General features: G+C 43.5%; 1 protein-coding gene across 2 annotated transcripts; it reads left to right on the top strand.

The window, feature by feature from the left end:
- The first annotated feature begins 6 nt into the window (after positions 1-6).
- On the top strand, positions 7-23,012 carry UGP2 (UDP-glucose pyrophosphorylase 2). 2 transcript variants are annotated; one of them, XM_010706457.2, is made up of 10 exons: positions 7-58; positions 5,216-5,343; positions 5,880-5,987; positions 16,672-16,857; positions 18,492-18,625; positions 19,240-19,537; positions 20,589-20,786; positions 20,968-21,210; positions 21,685-21,789; positions 22,291-23,012. In XM_010706457.2, exons 1-10 carry the CDS (start codon positions 40-42, stop codon positions 22,396-22,398), a joined length of 1,527 nt encoding a protein of 508 aa, XP_010704759.1. In that variant the 5' UTR covers positions 7-39; the 3' UTR covers positions 22,399-23,012. The 2 variants fall into 2 exon arrangements, with proteins under 2 accessions (XP_010704759.1, XP_031408162.1); XM_031552302.1 differs by lacking the exons at positions 7-58; positions 5,216-5,343; positions 5,880-5,987 and adding an exon at positions 12,073-12,252.
- The last annotated feature ends 81 nt before the right edge of the window (positions 23,013-23,093 follow it).

Below are 23,093 nucleotides of genomic sequence, written 5' to 3'. Positions count from 1 at the left end.
CGCAGGTTTCAGCCGCACGGCGCTCGCCCGCGAGCGATCATGTCGTCCTTCGCCAAAGGTAAGCGGGTGCCCCGCGCTGTGCCCCGCTCCGCTCCCCGCGGCTCCTCCCGGCTCTGCCCCGCGGACGTGGCCGGAGTTTCGGCTTCCCGTATTGCGAAACGGAGATCGTTTCAGGAAGAAAAATCACGTTGGCGCTTCGAAGGCTTTCCCTGCTCTCCTCTTTCCGCGCGCGTTCCTAACGGGGCGCGCGTGCTTTGCCGCGTTCTCGGTGCAAGCCCACGCGGGCCTACGGGATGTCGCGCTGCCTGTAGTGGGCATCCGTGGGTCTTCTGCGAGGGGAGCTGGGAGGAAGCCGAGCGCTTGGCAGGCTCCGGGGAGCCGCTGCAGCTCTCCCACGGATGTGCAGCGCCGGGCAGAGCTGTGCTGTGTGAGCGCACCGACAGGTCGCACGCGGGGCGGGGATCGCGCTGTGGCAGCGCTGAGATAATTCCCTTCAGACTGCGAACGCGGGATAGAAATAGGCTCGGAACCCAGCTTCTGAGGGGAATTGGCTTATCTTGGCCTCCTGCTGAAGGTCTCCGTCTTGCAGCAAGCAGTGACGACCCGCGTGAAAATTTCTGCTCAGATGGGCTTTCTCTGTTAGCTGTATCCCCAAAGGACAGAGAAGAATAAAGGGAGAATCTCCTGGGGGGCATTCCCCCATAGGGTCTCTCCCTTTCTTAGTCTACTGGAGGCATTCCCCTATAGGATCTCCCCTTTAATCAGAAAAAGGAAGCTGGAGACACTCCTCTGTCTCTTTTGGGGATAAAGATAACTGAACAAGCCTATCAGAGCAGAAATTTTCCCTGCATCACCAAGAATCTGATGGTGCTGAAAGCTTTCTTTTAAAAAGTATACGGCCCTGAGCTTCTCTGCTGTTATCCTGAGAGACGTTGCTGGTGTCAGGTGGTATTTTTAGCACGAGCAGCTCCACTCAGAATTGCACTGCGTAACCTCGCAGCCCTTGGTGTGTGCAGCTGGCAAAGAGCGCCCTGGGCTACAAGCCTGTGGGCAAGCTTGTGCTGACGTGCTTTATTAAGGGAAGAGAATCTGTGAGTTTCACTTCATGTATGCTTTGCTGTATTGTATATTGACAAACGTGGCCTGTCGTAGTAGAAAGAAAAAAGTTTATAAAGGCTGAGCGGGTGCTCTCAGTTCTCAAGTATCAAGCGAAGGGGTGTTTGTTAGTTTTGTGTGCTACAGCGTCGGTATTTATGAGGCTTTTATCCCTGTCAGGGATAAAAATTGACTTGAACTTTGGAGCAGAGCTGGTGGAAGTTAAGGCATTTGCACTGTACCATCAGACCCGAGTTCACGAGCAGAGTGCTTAAAGTTCAGCTGCGTGTTTTAACTTACGGATCAGCCTCCTGGATCTTTGTGAGAGCGGGCTGGCTCCAAGGAGATGTAAATAATTCTTTGCTGAAGCTCTTCCCTCATGCTTATTTGGTTTGCAGAAGGAATTAAAACTTGTAACCCTCAGCCCAAACAGATCCTCTCATTTCCCTAGGAGGACTTGTTGCTTGACTTGACCCTGTGTGCCGTGTTCCAAGGCAGTGAAATCCTCCTCAGAGTGAGAACAGAGGACTGTTGGGGCAGCAAAACTAAGCTTTATTCGTTCCCCTTTTTTAATATCAAATAGGGATGGCAGAGAGGTGATACACTGCAGTTGAGGAAGTCTGTCCCTTACTTTGTTTCTGATCGTTCACAAAGACCCCATTACAGTAGCTTGATCTTTCTTCTTTTTCCCTGAATGTCAGTTATAAAGCCATGCATGATGGACTTGAAAATGCCCCACCATTTACCTTGGTGTGAGGGCAGTGGCAGGTTAGCTGTGAGATAAGGGCACAAAGCAAAGTAGAACCTGAGGGTGTGGGTGGCAGGGTCTGAATGAAATCCTACCGGTGGCTTAACTGAGGGAGCATTTCCTGCTGAAGGCATTAAGACTACGTGTGTGTGAAGAATACTGATCCTGTGAAAGTGAGTTTTGGCCGAAACCTGAGGCCGATGGCTGCAGAACTGCTTGGAGAAGGCATTTATTTTCTAAAGTAATTTGGAACCCTATGATAGCTCTTCCAGCACCCCAGCCTCCCATCTGACTTTACAGAAGCAAAGTTACTGCTTTCCATTGCAGCTTCAGAAAATGTCACTTGCTGATAGAAAATGACTGCTTTTAGCAGTGCAGTTGCACTGGCCTTTCCGTGTCCTCCTTGCAATTATGGTGAAGGGGGAAATAAACCTTAACCTGGGCTGTTAAATTTAACAGCAGCTCACAATGGAGGACTGCAGCTGTCCTCCTGCAGTCAGTAGGCTGGAGTGCATAAACACCAGCTTCTTCCCCACAGTCCCCAGGGAACAGCAGCACAGGAGTTTGGAGCACTTGGACCAGTGCTGCTCTCCTAGCGCTGCTTACAAAACCTTTGCAGAGGGCCGTCATTCCCCATTCCAGTCCAAATTCCACTATGCACCTGAAGATAAATGCTTAAAAACCTCTGGCTTGCAACCATGGGCAGCTGGGTCCTGGCATGCTGGGTGAGACCAAGTAGTTGTGGAAATGTCCCCCAGAGCCAAAGTAGCTGTGGGCCGAGGTGAGGAGCGGCCTTGCGGTGGGCTGACCCGCAGGAGCCTGGCTTTGCTGCTCTGCAAGGACCTTGGTGATCCAGCACACTCAGTAAGTCTTGGATCTCACGCAGAAAGCTAGGCCGTTATCATGTGTTTACTTTTGCTGTGCCTCATTTTGGTTTGTTTGTGCTATTACTCAGTCTCTAAATGCTTGTTATCTGGGAGAGACAAGTCTTTTGGCCACTGTGGACTAACAGGATTCTCCCACGTATGTGGCAGCCTGGGGAAGTCACTCGTGGCTCTGCCTTAAGCAGAACACGATCAGCAACGCGGATGCCGGTCCCTGTTGGGTACTGATGAGTTTCTGCTGGATGTGTTGCATCATAGCAGGAGGTTCACGTGTTTTACAGGCTGATGAGCTGCTGGAAGTGGACGTCCTTGCTCTGGCTGCAGCCATGTATTGCAGCACACATTTGGAAGGGGTGCAGACACCTGGAAATATCTTGTAGCTGTTGTACTCCCAAAGTTTAAGCGATGTTTCAATCTGTGTGGGCTCAAAGCCTGTGAGCGAAGGCACAGCGCATGCAGCGGCTCTGCGCTAAGGTATAAAGCTGGTACAGATCTCCTTATCCTTCTGCAGGAGGTGGTGAGCCTTAAGGAAGAGCTCTTGTATTTCTCCATATTTCACCTGGGAAGGGATACCTACCAGGCTATGAGCTGCTCGTACTGCCAAACGAAGGGCATGATTTAAAAAACAGACCTATTGTTAATTGTACTGTTCCTCTTGAGCTCACCTTTCCCCCTCCTCGCAGCACAGAGAGCTCTGCAGCGCTCGCCTCTTGTTTTGTTTCCTTTTCCTTACCTGCAAAATGATGCGGTCAGGAAAATGGCTTCTGTGGCTTTTGGAGTCACTCTCACTGAATTTGAGGCCGTAGGGTACTTTGATTAAAAATAAACAAACAAACAAAACATAATCAGAACTGTATTAAAATGAACTGCTCTTGACTTTCTTAGGCATCCAGCAGTCCTTAATGCATGTTCCAAACAAGAAAACTTGAAACATGGCCGCCGCTTCTAACAGTATTTCCTGTCACTGTCACTCGGTTCATTTGCAAAGTTTGCTCCTGTCCCTTTTTGCATTACTATTCACGGTTTCTAAATCCCCACTATGTTTGGCAAGGCAGCACCTCTCTGTGTTACAGAGAAGTGATTGCTCAAGGGATTTGGCAGAAATTAAATTAACTGAGGTCTTTAGAGAACGTACTGGGAATGTCTTTTGAGAAGCCACTCACTTCAAATGCTTTCTTCTGGAAAATAAAGCGGAGTTATCTTCCATTTCTTTCTGTGAGGTGCTTTGACAATGTGGACTTCACCATATAGTCCATTTGTGTACTTATTCTTTTTCACTTTTAGGGAGCTTATCACTTTCGAAAGCAAAACAAATGCTGAAGTGATAGACGGACTAATTCTCTGGGTTGCTTAGTAACTTGAAGTGCATGCTGTAGTGTGAAAATACTCATATGATAAAGTAAGGGAATATTTACTGGAGCAAACTGAGGATTGTGTGAAAGTGCACTCTTTAAATAATTAAACCACGGTTTTATTTGCTTGTGTGAACAGAAGGATATCCTTGATCGCAATGTTCTATATAAAATACATATTTTAGTGAATGGCCTTTTCACTTTTTTTACTTGCTAAAGTATGCAGATGTGGTAGGACATGAATTCTTTAGCTGCACAGCAATAAAAAGAGTACTGTTATGGATATCTGGATGTTTCTTGCGATGGATCGTTGATCTTTGGGGATTTTCTTAGGGTTTTGAGGGAAGGGCTGTTGCTCATTGCTCCCAAGTTAAGGTCTGTTCTCCAAATTACTAGGAATGAAAGCTTTGGATTCCTGAAGTGCTAGTACAGTAATAAAATGAGATTAGGTCATGTGACTTGATTATATATATGCGGGTCACTCAAAAAGTAATGCCCCCTAGTTCTTTCTGGTGAAACTACAACAGATGCAAAGAGCAGAATAACACTGTTTGGTAGAGTAAGTTCTTGGCTACAGAACACTATTTTTTGACATACAAATTATCTAATGCTGGTGGTGGAGAGTGAGCTGACTGAGAGACTCTTCATTTCCTGATGTGGCAGTTGTTTGTGGCCATCCAGAACATGTCTTTCATATCGCTCTTGTCACTGCTGAAACTCACCACCCACCTCACTGTGCTCACATCTGCTGTTTGGTCTCCATAAATGCTCAGCAAGCATCGACAAATGTCAGTGGGTACAAATATTTCCTCATGGAGGAAATCAGTTCCACACCTTTGTGTCACAGGCACTCCCATTTTGGATGCCATTCGGTCAGACTGCCCCTCTGCTGCCGTCTGTCACACAGCAACAACGTGTAATGGAGTATTGGTGGGAAGGTTCAGCCTCTGCTGCCATCCCACCAACATCTGCCTCTGATGTTGTGGGACGAAATAATGAAGTAGGAGGCATTACTTCCGGAGCAGCCCCCATATATTTACAAAGGAAATACGAAAGCTGTCTGTAGTATAAGTAGGTTAGTTTTATGTATTCATGTACTCACTCCCTTGAACTCATGTATTTCATTTTCATTGAAGATTTCAGCAAAGCAATGTCCCAGGCTGGCCCGTCGCAGTTCCAGGAAGTCATTCGGCAAGAGCTGGAGTATTCCATGAAAGTAGAACTTGATAAAATACTTGCGACTGCGCCCTCAAATGAGCTAGAGGTAAGTCTGTTAGAGGCAGGAGATGGAAGCAAATTTTATACAGGGGGACAAATCACAGCACAGCAGTCCTTATTTATAGGGTGTTCTCTAATCCCGTGAAGAGTAGCGTGGCTACAGTGTCTGTAGGAGACTTCAGTTCCATACAAAACACATGGCGGAGTTATTACCTAGTGTTTAATCATCTTTAGTTATTAACGGTTCTCTGTAATCCATTACAGATTATATACAGGAAGGGTAAGACTGTTATCCTAAAGATTGGGCCAGATTCTTCTGGTTATAATTTTGACTGAAGACCTTTTAGCTTTCCAAAATGTGTTGGGCATTTTTTTGGTTTGATTTTGTTGTTTTCTAATGTTGAGCTTTAGTGAAGAGGGTCTTCTGGCACCTTTTTACTTAAAATTTAGTGCGTCTGTACTTCATATGTGGATAAAATTATTCTTGGGAGCATGCTTTATATCAAGTTTGTAATAATGCTTCCATGATCTAATAGGTAAGCAATAAATACCTTTGTTAACAAACGCATTTCTTTTTTGTAGCACACTAAAAAGGACCTGGAAGGATTTAAGAAGCTATTTCATAGATTCCTACAGGAGAAGGGACCATCTGTGGACTGGGGGAAGATTCAGAGACCACCAGAAGATTCTGTAAGTTGCGATTAAGTGACGTCTGTAAGAACATAAAGCTGATAATTGCTGCTTGCAACAAATGCTGTAGTTGCCTGGAGAAAATAGAACTTCCATGGTTCTGTAAGATCACTTAGGATGACACTTGGGGTCCTAGCTGAGACATAATAATTTACAGACATATGTTGTGTATGTTCATGGACATCAGGTCCTGCTCAACATATGCATTAAGATCCAGTGTTATTTTGTTAACTGTTCCTGAACAGGGGAACTGAGTGGGACAGATGCCGTCTTACCATTCGGTACCTTCTCTTGAGTGAATGGTAATTCTTGTTAAAGAGCTAGTAGGAAGGACCTTTGTTGTCACCCTTTTTTCCTGCCTGTGAAAGAAGGTGGCATGCCTCAGATGAGACTGTTTCCAGCAATCCGTTCTGCTAAATAATTTGAAAGGGACATATGGCAAGTGGGCTGGGTTATATAGCTCGTTTAGCAACTTCTGTAATCTAGAGCAGCTCAGTAGAAGTGAGGAATCTGAAACTAGCTGTTGACTGTAAGGTTTTTTGAGTGTCATTTTGTAATGCCATCTATGTTGTTATAATGGATAACCTTCCACTTGAGATGCTGCTGAGAAAGCACTAATAATGTTTTTTTGGCAGTGTTTAGTACTGAAATAAACACTTCCCATTAAGCCTAACCTCATTTTATTGATTCATCTGTGGCCCAAGGCTGTTCTTTTGACTCTTGCATAACGAATGGTGTAGTTGTGTTACAAATTCTTGCTTTTCCCAATGTAGCAATCTTGGCACGGCGTGAGACTTCTGTGTCCCTACACACATTTGTGGTTTCCCTTTGCCTCTGTGGTGATTCAGTCAGGGCTCTGTTTGCAACTGAAAGACAGGCTGTCCAGTTACTTCCAGAACAGATGCAGCACTGCTTTCTAAAGCATTGATGAATGATGCTGTTTTAGAGCAAGGATAGGGTTTTTTCTGAGGCTGAGTGTTTTCTTTTGACTTCGGAAACACGTGATGTCTGTCTCTTCCGCACTGTAAAACTGAATGAAATGTTGTTTTGGGGAAAAAAAACTCCACCTTGAATAAAGAGGCCAAGGTAAGAAACTGGAGTTCTAGGTGACATGTCTTACAAGGAGGGCTGCAGAAAAGGGGCTTGCTTTTAGTCTAGAGAAGGCTGAGGCTTCAAGGAAGCAATCACTCTTTTACATATGTAAAAAGGTACCTGCAATAACGCAGGGAATAAACTGTTCTCTGTGTCAAGATAAGGCCTGGGATTAAATGACAGCAGTTTGATGCTAATGAATGGACTGCTCTGTAGAGAGGGAGAGCTGTTGTCCATTTTTAAAGTTTTGTACACTTTCATTGAAAAAAAATTCAAGTTCTGTGAAGGACTGAAAATTACTGGGTAGGATATTGGGAGCAAATGTCAAACAGGAGGGATGAGAAAACATTAAAATAGGTTGTTGGGGATTCCCAAGCAAGGCAAGCTGTTTGAAAAGGTCTAGCCTAAGGTCACAGAGGCCTGAAAGGATGACAGGATTTGAGGTGGTATCTCTGTTCTTCCTTATGGCCTCATGTTCATTTCTGGCTCATGCTCATTTCTGTCACTCAGCTAGGAAGCAACTTTTGTCCTGAAATGTGAAAATATACAGTAAAGACACATGCACCATCCTATTGCTTTGGTTCAGGTGAGATGCATGTTTGTTCTTGGCTGAAATTCTGCTTCCTAGCATGAGCTCCAAATTGCATAGCAGAAAATGTCACAGAGGAAAGCTAGAGAAAAATACCCTCAAACAAGCTTCCTTCCCATGCTGCATGTGAATACGTACTGACATACACACATACATGTACATGTAAGCACCCAAAAATGCAACCAAGACTTTAACAGCTTAGAGTTCATGAATAGGTTGTGGCGTACTTTGGCTTTGTCTTCTAATTTTCTATTTTACGGGAAGTATTTCTGAGATTCAGGTTGGGTAGGAAAGCTGTTCTAGGATTCTGTCCAATGCTGTGACTCTGCTATATGGGAGAAGAATTTCTGATCAGACTTCATGGGTCTTTCTTTATCTTCATGGATAATGTTTTATCCACAGTTCTTTGAATGTAATTTTCTGTTCTTTTGTGAAATAGCAATGGACAAGTCAAGATTCCTGACAGCAGATTGCAGTGTAAGAGTAACTGTGTTTTAATATCCCCCCATTTTTCTCCTTCCTGTTTTTAGTATGACAGCTAACAACAGCGGGCAAGCAAGTTGTAGGCTTTAGATGATGAACCCATTCAGATGAACCCATTTGTGTGGGTTTACCATGTTATGTTGATAAACTTCTGACTTGTTTTTTTCATTCCAGATGCTTTCCTTCTGTATGTCTAAAGGCTTACAGTGGTAGCTGACCCATTTCTATTAGTCTTCAGAGAAGAAAGTGTGCACTTAAAATCCTGGTTAACTAGGAGACAAAGTAAAGAATGTGAACACAGCGAGTGTAATTTAATCTTACTGATGTAGATTGCAGTGATCAGCTTGTTTGACTTGGAAGCAGTAGCAAAGCCCTGCTGGGGGCCTCTGAGGAAACTGCAGTGATCGAGTTAACCTCAGAGTAGCAATGCAGACCCTCATCCTTGATGTGAAGTGAACATCTGAAGCAGTTCGAGTGTGAGCAAGTTGTGCCAGGGGAGGTTTAGGCTGGATGTTAGGAAACATTTGCTCCACTGAAAGAGTGGTGAAGCACAGAGTGCCCAGGGGGGTGATGGGGTCACCATCCGTGGTGGTGTTTCAGAAACGTTTTGATGTTGTACTGAGGGATGTGGTTTAGTGGGGAAATATTGGTGGTAGGTGGGTGGTTGGATCTTGGAGGTCTTTTTTCCAACCTTGGTGAGTCTGTGACGTGAAGGAAAAGGAAAAAATGACATGCTTTTAATCAAAACTAAAATGTCTTCCTAATCCTGAACTCTAAAAGCAGGTCTGAAGGGTTCATTTTTGCTCTTTCTAAAACTGTCCTTTGGTGCTGAGTAAATGTTACCTTGTTTTTCTGTGACTACAATATTGACTAATATGGGTGTATTCTTTTCCTGTCTACCCATGGTGATGGCCTGATGCTCATTTTGTCTCTGGCAAACTCTCCCAAATATCCCTGCTGTAGGAGTGTACTTCTGTAATCTGTTAGTCACACTCCCAGTGTTGCCTCATGCAAACTGTTCCAAAAATCACTTCTGTGACACTGTCTGCAGATCTGAATGGAGCTAGATATCATCTCAGAGGAATCCCAAACCGCAGCTTCAAGGCTTGTTTGAAATGACTAACACTGCAATCATGCATCTGTAAGTCCTGTCATTCCTGCCCAGTTTTATTCCTGAGGTATTTTCTCATCGGCCCTCTTTTAACAAGTCCACTGTTCCAAGCTCTGAGTGCAGGAACTGATTTTTATTATTCTGAAGCACTTTCTACTCTTGTGTATATGCTTGTAGTTGATGAGGCAGTTCTTTTGCATTTTAGAGCCTCTGCATGCCTGCAACTGCTCAGTAATAGCACCAATACCTAGCAGTCCAGATGCTGGAAGGATCCTGCTTGAATTTGAATTCCTAACATTTCTTGTTCTCTGAATTAAAGATCCTTCAAGATCCAGGGCTTCATTTCCAAGTTGTCATTTCCAACATTTGTGCCAAAAGAAACTGAAATATTTAGTAAGGCTGAGTTACAAATTTTGTGTTGGAGCCACAGCAAATGAAGTAAATCCTTGACAAGAGGGTTTGGGTAGAATTGTTGATTTCACTGGGATCAGTTTTTTCTCTGAGCTTTCTGCATAAGCTCATTTCTAGTGCAATAGTGAAGACCAAAAAGGGGTGGTTGGCACTCCAGCAAATGATTTTGAGGCAAACTGAGCAGCAGTCTCTATTTTTGGAGAGCTGTGCTATGCATGATGGAAGGAGAACATAGTGAGACTTTAAATCTTTTTTTCTTTCTGTTTTTCAGCCAACACCTGAACACTGGGTGTGACTCCTGTCCTACCCAGCTACATGTTTGAAATTCACTGGCAGCCTAGTAGGGGTGGTGTTGACCTTGGAGTGGGTAGGAGATGTAACAACAGTGTGTGCTCAGTTCTGGATATCTGCTATCAGTTCCTGCATTCGTGACCCCTTGTGCTGTATCAGCTGGCCCTGCCTTTCTGACAAATCCATGATTATAACCTTTGGGATCTCTTACCTTCTGTAGTTTGTTCAGATACATCCTACACTGCTGAAAAGCTGTCTCTGTGTCCTGCCTCTCTCATTTGTTCTACACACTCCCTTTTGAAAATACAGCAGAATAAATGGACTGTGGATAGAATAAACTGACTCTGAACAGATGGCATTCCTGAACGGATGTGCATTTGAAGTAAGAAAGGAATATTGTACTGGATAACAGGCAAACAGAACTGAAGCTTTTCAACATTCTGCAAAACTGCTATCAAAGATCCTTGCAGAAGATTGCTAAGGGATTCTCTTGTATGTAGTTTTCCTTGTAGCTGAAAGGAAGGGAAAAAGGAAAGAAAGGGGTGTGGGAGGTGCAAAGGGCTTTCTGTGGAAATCATTTTGCCTCAAGTTTGTTGCATGTTCTTCTGTGTTATTCTTATCTAGCATGGCCGTAGTTGTTGTAAATTAGGGCTTAAGGTTTAAATCACTTCTATGCGAGTATGGCACAACTGATGAAAATGGTGATGTTTCCTGTTGGATCTAGAATACTGTACATTATTTGTATCCCTTCTTTCTCTGTTCTCTCCCAGCTTCTGGTTGAATTTCTTGTGAAAAGGTTCAATTCTCTTGAAGGTTCCTTTGAATTATTCTGTCCTTTTGATCTGCAGCGAGGAGATGACCAAGACCCAACATGCAAATTCATTGCCATGCTCATCTCCAAGCTGTGGCTTTGCTCCAGGCATTACCAGCCTTTGTGGCCTTCCAATTCTCTCCCTCTCACCTGCTGACTGGCCTCAGAGTACTTTCATGGCACTAAGTGTGTGTGGGTGCGTCATGTTAGCAGCAAGCCAGCATCCTGCTCTGAACCAGCTGAGGCATCTGTGGGAGCAGGTGAAGTCTTCTCGTTTGCAACACTGTCCTGTCAGGGAGCACTGAACTTGTCGTGCAGAAAATGCAGTGAATGCTGTTTTAAAAGATCACTTTCTGATGGACACAAGCAGGGCTGCTGCTGTAGCTTTGATTGGGATTATTGTAGTTGTGCTCACGTGCTCTGTGGCAGGAAGAGAGACATCTGGAGATGCTAAGGTGTTGCTGAAGCAAGATCAGTCTAGCGTGTGCCTTCAAGTTGCAGAACTGCTTGCTGATAACCAATTGCTGGAGCTGTTCTTGCTGCGGTCTTTGTGCAGTTTTGCTTGGGTCAGTTACCTCAGGAATATGCAGGGCATGCCATGCAAGATCTCTAGGTTTGCTGATGGCAAGCTCCACAAACCTGTAGCATCTAGTAATTATTATCAGGACAGCTGTAGCTGGTTGGCAATCCCTTGAGGTACGATTATGGGAGTGAGAACATTATTACTTCTGTCAGGAAGGTTGCCATCCAAGCTTCCTATTCAGTTGACTTGATAATCCAGCCTTTCTGCCCAAATAGGAAAGGTATGGCATGTATAATGTTTTCTCATTTCCTCATACCCTAAGTAGCTGACTTTTTCCACTCCTCATTTAGTCACCTCTTAATATTTTCAAGAGACTCTTTGTTTCAGAGCACATAACACGTGTATATGATAAGCCGTGTATGTTCTGTTTGTTTTCTTGTTTTAAATGCCAGTCTCCTGATTCTCTGCATCTCGCTTTCTGGAAGAAATGAGCCTCTCAGCTAAGTTATAAATAAAACAACTCTGTAGACTTGAAAGCTTTCTCTGTGTTAATTTAACTGAATAACTCTATTGCTGGTCATAAGTTTCCTGCTGAAGGGTTGTAGTGTTCCTCCGTAAAATAAAGTGACTGTGCAGGCAATCTGAAACGGTCCTGGTTCAGTCTGGTAGATGTGGGTATTTAGGAAGTGGCTTTGACGTGGTGTTTGTCCAGGTTGCCACAGCTGCCCTGTCTTGTAACCTTCTCATCCTGGTGTTCTTTGGGCAGTCGTGGCTTATGCAGGTGGCAGAATGACAACAGAGGCCAGGATAGATGCAAGTGACGAGAATCAGTGCTTAGTAACCCTTGGACTGCATGGATACAGCTCAGGGCTATGGAGAACAAATACCCCTTGCAGAGGAGGAAGAAGAATATTTGAGAATGCCTGGAGAGATGCAGATTCCTGCTACAGATGGGTAGGTCCAGCTTCTCACTTTGCAGCTCGCCTCCTGTAGTAAGCTGCTATGGTCAGTCTGCTTTCTGTTGTACTCCTTCTCTTCCAGCACATCCAGAGTGAAGGAAGACAAGCTGTGTCAAAGCAGTGCAGCCTGCTTTATTCCTTTTTTCAGCAAGCAGGAGACATTAGAGCTCACATCTCATGCATTTTAGAGGCAGAGAACATGCTACTGCAAAAACAGGCAATTTCCAGGGCATTTTCCCTGTGTAATATTGCAATGTCACATAAGTGCAGATGTTGTTCATTTACCAGAAGTACAAAGTTCAGGTAGACTATTCTTTCAGATAGTTTGTGGGGTTTTTTTTTTAGGCTTTGATCAGGTTTCTGAATAAAAAACAAAAGAGCATAATTCTTTTCAGCACATTTACTTGCTGGATTTGTTTATCAAACATACTTTAAGTAAGGAAATAGCAAGATGTGGATCGATATCTGTGTTGAGGCCATGTTTGCCTCTGGAGTTTGCAGTTTCCTTTAGGAAAAATTGTTTCCTAACAGCCTGACCAACAGACCTCACAGACTTGACAGGTACAAACCCCAATTAAAAAAGAATTCTCTTTAGAGGCTTGCCTTCAAGATATCTAAAGCCAGAGGAGCTCACAGTCAGCAAGCTGTGCCTGCTCCTCAGGGCATGATATTGTGGTGTGGGGGTGTGGGACAGACTGGGCTGGGGGCCAATGATCCCCACCTCCTCATCACAGCCCTCCTGGAGCTCCTGCTAGGGAAGCCAAGTGCTGGGGCTGCCTGTCATGGGGCTTTTAGCCCAGGGCTCACAGTCGCAGCTGAATTGCTCTGGAGCCACATTTGGCTGCTCCCACTTTTGCTTATCCTGGGTTATCCATCTTTTAAGCCTTTGCTGAAGTAGGACTGTGGAGGTGCTTCCAAGATCCTGCTGTAAAATTTAAAATGCGAAGAGGAATGTTTTGATAAGACTTAGTGGTCTTACATTGGTGTACTGGCATTTTATTTCTTGTTTTTCAGGTCTTTCGCCCCCGTGCCCTGGGACTCCATTCATTTCGAGCTGTCACTTTATCTTCCACCTTCCTCCCTCTTATCAGCCTCAGCTGTCTTTTTCCTTACTTATTTCAACCTTCTGCCTTCTCTGGATGATGCAACTGAACATAATTTATAACCTGGAGGCAGAAGGTTGTGCCAGGGTTCAGGTTGCAAATAGGCTGCAGCTAGCTAGAGGTCAGAACCAGCAAATAAATGTAGGGGAGGGGATGGGCAGCACCGTTGGCTGAGGAGGGGGCAGCAAGGCAAGCAGGGATGAGTGTTCCCCTTCTACTAAGTCCTTCTACTAAGTCTGCCTTACCTCGCCTGTGTCTCATGGAGCAATACGTGGTACAATCCTGTTAGCAGTGGACACTGTGACTGGCTAGGAAGATGTTTGTGATTAGAACACTTGTTTAATTTCTTGATGTTGCCAGATAATTTTTTCTTTTTTGCCTAGAATGAACTCAGTCACACCCTCACACGAAGAAGCTGGAAAGATGTACTCTATTGCTTCCTTAGAGGAGCAGTCAGACTAACATACCTTTCAGTAGCACAGATGATATACAATGGAATCTTGCATAAATTACTGGTAACTGTATAATCAATGAATGTACAGATGATATAGTTATGAGATATACCAGAGAGCTTGGCTACACAGTTATACCAAAACAGAATAGATAGAATGCTTACCCATGTCCTGGGCTCACTGCAGAACTCCAGAGGAGGGATCTCCAGAAGAGATCCTTCCCCACTGGTGGTCAGCTCTTAAATGGATCTAGGAGAGGTGCAGCCAGTCTCCACCCCTCCCAGCAGCACAGGAGAATTGCCTTCACCTGTGTTCCTGTGGCTGACTGACTCACTGCTCGCCTCAGGTGATCAATCAGAGGTTCAGGCCGTGATTCAGCAGTTCCCATACAGTAACAAATTCTGAAGTTCTCACTTGAAGCCACGCATTTAAAACTGTCAGGCTTTTTAAGCAAGGGATCTTGGAGAGCTGTTTTAGACAAGATAGTTAATAAGGAAGGAGCCCGTTGTCCGCTCTTCATTTGAGGTAGCAGCAATCCCGAGCGGTTGTTTTGATTTAGTACACTTTTTTGTGGCTCGTGTCAGACAGGCATTGTTGTTTAGGTGTTGTGAGATTTCATAATCTCAAGATTTGGAGTCAAAACTGAGAAACTGTCTGTCAAACTACTGGGACCCCCTGAAAGCATTGCTTGAAAACCACCCCTTGTAGATACGTGAATCAAATTGTGGCGACAAAGGTAAATTTGTAGGGATCAAACTTGCGGCTGTCCTAAGGTCAGCTGAACTTAATGATTTGGCTGACAAATTTCCCCTCGTCTTTTATTGATGCACATAAATCTTACTGACAGGTCTATCTGAAATGGCATTTTTTCTACTGCTATCATCTGCAGATTAAATGGAAACTGACATGCCATCATCACCTGCTTTGTTTCCTCAGTTAATTCCTTTCTCTAGGGAACTTGGATGCTAGCAGATGACTGCAGCAGTGGCGGTGTTACTGCTTGCTGCCTGAGCCACGATAACACTTTGTTTCCCTTCTGGCTAGTTTGCTGAAAGGGTGAAATAAAAACTGTAACCACCATGTCTGCTACTGTGATGTACTGGAAAGTGGAGGCTTCAATGCATATGATTTCCCTTTTCATAATAAACTCTTACAAGCAAAATCACCCTCACCTTGAGTGCAGGGATAATTTGAAAACAGGATAGTTTGTGCCTTACTCATAAGGTTCCTCACCTTACTCGTGAGGTGCTGTCTCAAGGATTTTTAGCATAGGGAACTTCTATTGCTTTGAAACACAGGGAAGTACAGTGAGTCCAAACTTACCGGTAGGTAGCAATGCAGGAGCTTGGTAAAGAGCATGTAGATTGAAACATTTCTATCATTAATGGGGCTTTCAAGTCCAGTTAATTGCTTGGGGTTTTTTGAAGTATGAATCTTAAGCACTGGGAACCATTTCTAGGTGGAATGAATCGAAGCAGCTGCATCACAATCTTCCTGGGCCAGTTTCCACTGTTTGAGTAATGGCAGTTTAATCAGTCATTATGCTGCAGCTTGCGGAGTGATCTTTAAAAATACACCGTACGCTTTGCAGATACTGCATGAGGCAGAATATCCTTAATGTGAGGGATGTGCTCTAATCTGCTACCTGTGGCCTGCTGGAGCTGCACAACTTCTCCTCTCTATTCCTCACATCTGAGTAAGAAACGTGATTCTTGCTCCAGCACAACGTGAATTTCCATTGGAACCCCAGCGTGATGTGCCCCAGGCTAAAGCAGACTTCTGAAACTGCTAAGCACATGTTTGTCTTTGGTAATCAGCTGTGGATTTTACACATCCCTTATCAGCACAGAAGTAATTTGTTATTGCTAGAATACATACAGCACTGAAGCACAGGGACTTTTCTTCCAAAGAAAATCTCTAGAAGGGCAAGTTAAAAAACAATTGTATTGATTTTGCTCTAACACTGTTGGCATGGTACTTATCATTGCATTATTAGCTGTGTTTCCTTGACTTAGGTGGCTTGGATTACACAGAAGCAGTGCTTAATGAAAGGCATGCTGGCTTTCATTACAAGCCTGATTTTGCTCTCCGTCACCCTGAAAGCAGCCTATACTCTTTTTATACTGCTTTTAAACTTGCAGGATATAGCTATCAGCAAGGTAGAAGGCTTTCTGTGAGGTTTGATGTGAGCTGGTAAACACATCCTGAAAATATCAGGATGAGAACTAGGAACTTTCTGTCTTCCATTTGGAGAGACAAATGATTATACAGGTTAGTAACTGGAGTAACAGTTGGCTTAGACTGAGTCAAAGAACCAGCCTTTTTGCCAAGAATGTTGCCTCTGAAAACCTTAGTGCAATGTATAAAAAAAACTGGTGTGACTATGCTGCTTGAGGATGGAAAACTGGGACAAGCGTGCAAAGCCTGTGCTCGTAAATTGCATCCTGGCTGAAGGGGGACATCTTAACGAGGAAGGGTTAGATGGGTCACAAAGAGACCCTCTCCTGTAGGACAGGAAGGGGGGTGTGGTAACCAGCACAACTGGCATAGACTTCCTCTGTATCCCCTTCTCACTACTGTGTCAGTTTCCCCTGTGTGAAAGAAGAGACTGAGACATCTTGTCTGGATGAAGCTGACGGTGGCTGGTCTCACAAAGCTGCAGAGCTGCTCAAGAGAATACGTTGTTGTAGTATCAAGAGAATCAGGTTGTTGTAGACTCATTTTGCAAGTGTTCTACCATGTTGTAAATGATATAAGAGAATGAGGGTATTCTTAGCAAATTTTAAGATTTGAAGTTTCTAGGAAAGAGCAATTTCACTACAAATATCTGACTTTAAATAAACAAATTACTTTCTACAGATCCAGCCCTATGAGAAGATAAAGGCCAGAGGACTGCCCGATAACATTGCTTCTGTCTTGAACAAGCTGGTGGTTGTGAAACTAAATGGCGGCTTGGGCACAAGCATGGGTTGTAAAGGCCCCAAAAGTCTCATTGGGGTGCGGAACGAGAACACCTTCTTGGATCTGACGGTTCAGCAGATTGAGGTAATTTTTAATATGCTTTGAGTGCTGGTGTGGATGCTTCAGGGGATCTGTGTGCTTGAGACCTACTCTGAAACCCACTTAGAGCTGAAATTCTTGCCAATACAGAAACCCTTAGTGTGACAAATCTGGACGCAGTTAAGTGGTCATGCTTTCCCTTTTTGAGATAAGAGGGAGTTGGAATCCAGTTCTTGTTTTGCGTGCTGGCTTTTGGAGCTGTACTTTGGATTAAAGCATTCCCTGTCTACATGAGATGAAGCAAGATGCACTGAAGCATCTGAGCCATAGGAGAGATCACAGTGGAGACTTACCAAAAGAGTGAAGGAAAGGGAGCTTGGTCACCATGCTAGTGGTAAAGCAGAGAACCGCTTTGGAAGGAACAGGCGGTAGTGATGTGCAGCACATGTGCACAGGACAAAAAGGACGGAGCAATTGGGGATTTATATCTGTCCTATCTGCACGTTACTGGAAGTGTAGCACAGCCTGTGTGCACCAACCCTGAACAGTGGTGGTTGTGTCCTGGAACACAAGGCATCAGATTGTGGAACTGACTTCTGACTCTTCCAGATGCAGGTCTGGGGGTGGCTTTTCTCGTGTCCCTTGGAACAAAGCTCTTCAGAGCAGCTCAGAGTTCCTTGTCAGATGGAAACACTCATGATGGAAGTGCTGGCTAGGATTTTCCTCTGAGGAAACAAGATAAAAGAACAGCTGCTGGTGTTGAGAGAGGATACTTCATTTAGGATTTTAATGCTGAATATTCCTCTCGCAGCAGATACTTAAGATGGTCATTGGAGTAGGAGATGCGGTGTGCCTGTTCCCTGCTTTTTAGGTCTCCAGCCATTCGTGCCTCTGTGTGGTTTTTGTTTGGAGTGGCTCTCCCATGTATGTGAGCTACTCCAATAGAAGACTTACATTTTTATCCAACTAATGCAGCTTTACTCTTCCCTTCTTGCGGGTGCTTTCTCAAAAGGATCACTGTGGTACAGACTCTACTAGACGTGAATGATCCCAAACATTTCCCATCAGATGAAGGTGATCTAATGCACCAAGTTTTCAACCCACTGCAGTTTTTGTGGTTTTTTTGCACTCCCCTTGGTGAAAAACTATCTTGTTTTCCCATGTGTTTCCTTTTCCTGTGCTATCCACACGGGTGTTTTTCAGTTCTGTTTTTCAGATGTCCAAATAATTAAACACTGTAACATTTTATCCATTATGTACTGCTGATACTCTTCCATCTCACAGCTTACCAAAAAGGCTCAAAACTGCTTATTGTGCAGAAGAGTTTTTGCAGCCTCACAGACTTTACTAATTTGGGGGAAAGCGAGCCTTTTGTAACCAACAATTGGCTGAAATTTGAAATAATCATTTGCAATGCTCTTGAAATCTTGAATCTTCATGCAGATTTAGAAACAAAGATCAATTATATGTTAATTAACATGGTCATTACCTTAGATACTTCACAAGATTTTGTTTTCCTTCACTTGATTTATTAACGTATTCAATTAGCGTAGAAGTATTCCTCTTATCTAATAGTTAGACAAAGCAGACTGGAATTAATAAGTTTCCTTTTTCCACAAATCCTTAGGTGTCAGGAGTTAAACATTCATGCTGAATTTACCATTTCTTTCTCATCTCAGCACTTAAACAAAACCTACAACACCGACGTTCCTCTTGTTCTTATGAACTCCTTCAACACGGATGAAGACACAAAGAAAATCTTGCAGAAATACAGTCACACCCGAGTGAAAATATATACCTTTAATCAAAGCAGGTATAAACAACTTTTCTATTTGAGTGGAAGGGAACATACCTTGCATTTCCTTATGTTCCAAATGGTTTTTAGTTTGAGGCAGTAATAGGGACTTCTACACCCATATTCAATCTCATTTTCTTGAAAGACTGAAATGTCAGTGTTAAGTAGAGTCAAAGGCAATGTATTGGAATTAGAGAGGGATTCTGGATGGGGCACAGCCTCAAGAAATGTGTGTAACAGAGTACTGGATGTTGGCCACTTGATTCCTGAATTTGCTTTTAGGATACCAGGGCTCTGGTATCCTCTCAGGGAGATAGAACAAACTCTTAAAGTGGCTGATGATGTAGGAAGTGTATGTGGCGTGCTGTAAAGCTGCATATCAGAGGAAAACTGCTTGGTCTGAGAACTGTGGTTTTAAATCCTTGACTGAGAGATTGCATTCTGCAATTTCCTAGCTATAGCTCAGGATTTGGATGAGTCTTCCAATTCAGAGTACTTACGCTAACCTTGAAAGCCTGGAGTCAAAAGTGTACAAAGAAGCCCATGCAGTTGAATGTTAACTACTGTGTTATTGTTTTATTTGGTGCTGTTCTGGCATTGGTGGGAACTTAAAGAAAATGTTGTCTTCCCAGGTATCCTAGAATTAATAAGGAAACTCTGCTGCCAATAGCGAAGGATGTATCTTACTCAGGAGAGAATACGGAGTGCTGGTATCCCCCAGGCCATGGAGACATCTATGGCAGTTTCTATAACTCTGGTCTGCTGGATAACCTTATTGCAGAGGGGAAGGAATATATTTTTGTATCCAATATCGATAACTTGGGTGCTACAGTGGACCTTTATATTCTGAATCATCTAATGAACCCACCCAATGGAAAACGCTGTGAATTTGTCATGGAAGTCACCAACAAAACCAGGGCTGATGTGAAGGTAAATGCAGATAGTTGTGTAGCATGTCTGAATGCCTTCACGTTGCTGCAAATGTAAGCCTCTTGTCTCTTCCCTATGTGTGAATTCAGACACGCATTAAATCTTCTTATAGCTATTTCAGGCACCTTTTAACACGTCAGCTGTGGTCAATTTGAGTGGCACACAATCAGCAAGTTTGTAAAGTTTTAATTAAAGGAACAAATTGGATCTAGGTTCTGGGCACCAGCAGACAGGGACAGCTTGAACTTGGCTGGTTACTGAAGATGATTTCCACACAAAATGAGTCATAAGCTCTATACCTTCTCCAAACCGTCACTTACACGTGGCAGAAGTTTGGGGATGGTAAAAGCAGCAGTTGTATTGCTACTGACTGAAAACTATAAGCTCTTTATGCAGCTGTAAATGAGTGCATTATGCAACTCAGCTTGTCGTGGCTGCAAATCCGCTCCTGCCCCAGCCACCTGACTTTGCACGAAGTGCAGTTTGACACCTTGTCCGATGTTTAGGCTGTTAGTCAAGTATTGCTAGCAGACAATAATTTGTCACAACAAATCTGTCATAACAGAACTTTGTATCTGTTCTCTTAAATAGGATAAGGGGAACATGATTTTCTCCCTGTTCGTTAGATATCAAAAAAGTCCTCTAACTGCTGCATAAAAATACAGAGCTTCATCCATGGAGGGTCCAGGTTACTGAAGTACCACTTGTCTCTTTAGTAAATTCCAAGAGAGCACAACTAATAGACTTATTTAAATTTTGCTCCATAATCTAGCAAACTGGTGCCAAAGGTGGTTTTTGACAAAAACAGCATTTGCAAAAGATTCCCAACAACTTTCATTAACAGAAATAACTGTTCTGGTGATCTGAAATGTGATCATTTGACAGCTGTAATTTAAACTTGCTCTATAATTAGTAACCCAGTGAACACAAGTTTTCACTGAGGCTCAACTTTAAATGGCACCAAAGCAGTGTGTGTGTTTAGGGTGGGGGGATGGTTTCTCTGCTGACATCTCATGAACAGGACCTAAAGCTGCTTCTTTAACCCCTGCAGGGTGGGACACTCACGCAATATGAAAACAAACTGAGACTGGTGGAGATAGCTCAGGTCCCAAAAGCACACGTTGATGAATTCAAGTCTGTCTCCAAATTCAAAATATTCAATACGAACAATCTGTGGATTGCCCTGTCTGCAATTAAAAGGCTGCAAGAGAAAAATGCTATTGACATGGAGATCATTGTTAACCCAAAGGTAATCAGCTGGGAAGAGTTTAGAGCAAACAGACTCTAAAGAAGTACTTCTTTATGTAACTAAGCAAGGGCTGCTGCCTTCAAAAAGGAGCTAGTGTGCTGCTAAATGCAGCAGTGAGTTAAGCTGTGTTAGCACCCAGTTCCTTCACCTGCTGCTTGTTTACGTGAGCTTTCTCTTCCAGACTCTGGATGGAGGCTTGAACGTTATCCAGTTGGAGACTGCAGTTGGTGCTGCTATTAAGAGTTTTGAGAACTCTCTGGGAATAAATGTACCTCGTAGTCGTTTTCTGCCTGTTAAGACCACATCTGATCTCCTGCTTGTGATGTCTAATTTGTATAGTCTTAATGCTGGATCTCTAACAATGAGCGAGAAGCGTGAATTTCCAACCGTTCCTCTTGTCAAACTGGGAAGTTCTTTCACAAAGGTAAACTCCTATACTTATGCTAAGTTTGTGTTTTTTTTTTTTCCTCCCTCTGTATAAAAGTAGTCCATAGCAACAAATACATTAAAAATGAGGTTTGCTTTTCTCTACCTGACCCAGAACGCCTCCAGGGACAGGGGATCCCCCACCTCTGAGCAACCTGTGCCACTGCCTCACCACCCTTATTATAAAAAACTTCTTCTTTATATCCAATCTAAATCCTCCCCTCTTTTAGTTTGAAACCACTTCTCCTTGTCCTGTCACAGCAGACCCTGCTGAAGAGTCTGTCCCCTTCCTTCTTACAGCCCCCCTTTTGATACTGCAAGGCTGTTCTCAGGTCTCTGTGGAGCCTTCTCTTCTCCAGGCTGTCAGTGTAGATTCCAGAAGGACACTTGAAATGAATTTTCAGGAAATTCCCATGCATGTCTTAGACCACAAATGGGTTTAAAACAGGCAGTTTTTTCCTTTCCCCCAAAGGTTCAAGATTACCTGCGGAGGTTTGAAAGTATTCCAGATATGCTGGAACTGGATCATCTCACAGTTTCAGGCGATGTTACATTTGGGAAGAATGTTTCATTAAAGGCAAGTACCATCTTACCTCTCAGGTTGGCTTTACAGCTGTGGGTCCAGGCTCCTCAGTTTGGGATTCTTGCTTTCTTGGAGCTAACCAGTTTAGCTTCTTTCTCAATGCTGCTTTAGGATCTGTGGCACTTATGTTTGTGTGTCTTGTAGCTGTGATGGTAAGCTGTGTTACCAGCTAACATGGTAACATTTTTGCACCAAAAAGCAAGCAGGCAGGATAGAAGCACATACAGCAAGCATTAATATTCAAATAAGTTATCACCTCTGCTTGTAATCTGATGGCATGTAATATGCTGGCATAATTACAATGCTGCCAATATTGCTTGCTTTAAACCTCTGTGCAAAAAACGTCTTTGCAAAAACAGCTGAAATACATACAGGATCTGTCTGCTTTACAGCTGAAACTTAAACTGATCCTCCAAACAACACTAAATGTTGACTTGGAATGAGCTAATCTATAGCAGTGTTTCTGAACGCTTGCTTTCCTCTCTGTGAATGCAGGGAACAGTTATCATCATTGCAAATCATGGCGACAGAATTGACATCCCAGCTGGAGCTGTACTAGAGAACAAAATCGTATCGGGCAATCTTCGGATCTTGGACCACTGAGCCAATGGAATGGCACGGCCGGTTCTGCAGACTGCTTTGCTAACCAGTCATCGTGGAAGAACCTTTTAAGCATTAGAAATAAGTACACAGAGGGCCTACACTTTGTCATCTTCACAGTACCCTGCAGTATTAATTTTAAGTTAATTTCTCTTGTTTATCTTTTTAAGCAGATACATAGCGCAATGGATGTGCGTAAGTGATGTTTCAGACCTTAAAGAGATTCTGTAACTCAGTTAATATAACCTTGAAGTGCAATACTGTTTGTCTTGAGGTAAGATGGACAGATCTACTTTGCTAAGTTCAGAGGCTTGCCTCTTACACGTAGCTGTTTTGAATTGCTTCTGCTTTGAACTGCAGAAATAAGCTGTGAAGCAATACATGTGGGACATGGTTAGCTACTCATGCAGCTTTTCTTTTAATGAAGTGTGAACAGCAGGCACAGTTGAACAACCAAAAGTTTCAGTACTGCTAAATGTGCTGTTAAAAACCCTGTAGTTCATGTGCTCGCAAATATCCCAACCTATAATCCTAACCCCCCCACAAATGATCAGTGGGATTCCTATTGCAGTCATACTGTATGTCACCATACTAAGGCAAGGCTGTCAGTACCTCCCTTCTGTATCATGAGAGAGTGGGCATCACTGATGTTCCAAACTCACCCAAAGAACCTAATACTTGAGAAAAATGCCTCATTA

The sequence above is a fragment of the Meleagris gallopavo genome, chromosome 2, assembly GCF_000146605.3.
Source record: "Meleagris gallopavo isolate NT-WF06-2002-E0010 breed Aviagen turkey brand Nicholas breeding stock chromosome 2, Turkey_5.1, whole genome shotgun sequence".
NCBI lineage: Eukaryota > Metazoa > Chordata > Aves > Galliformes > Phasianidae > Meleagris > Meleagris gallopavo.
Note: the sequence above shows the minus strand (reverse complement) of the source record. Positions and strands in the feature narration are given on the sequence as shown.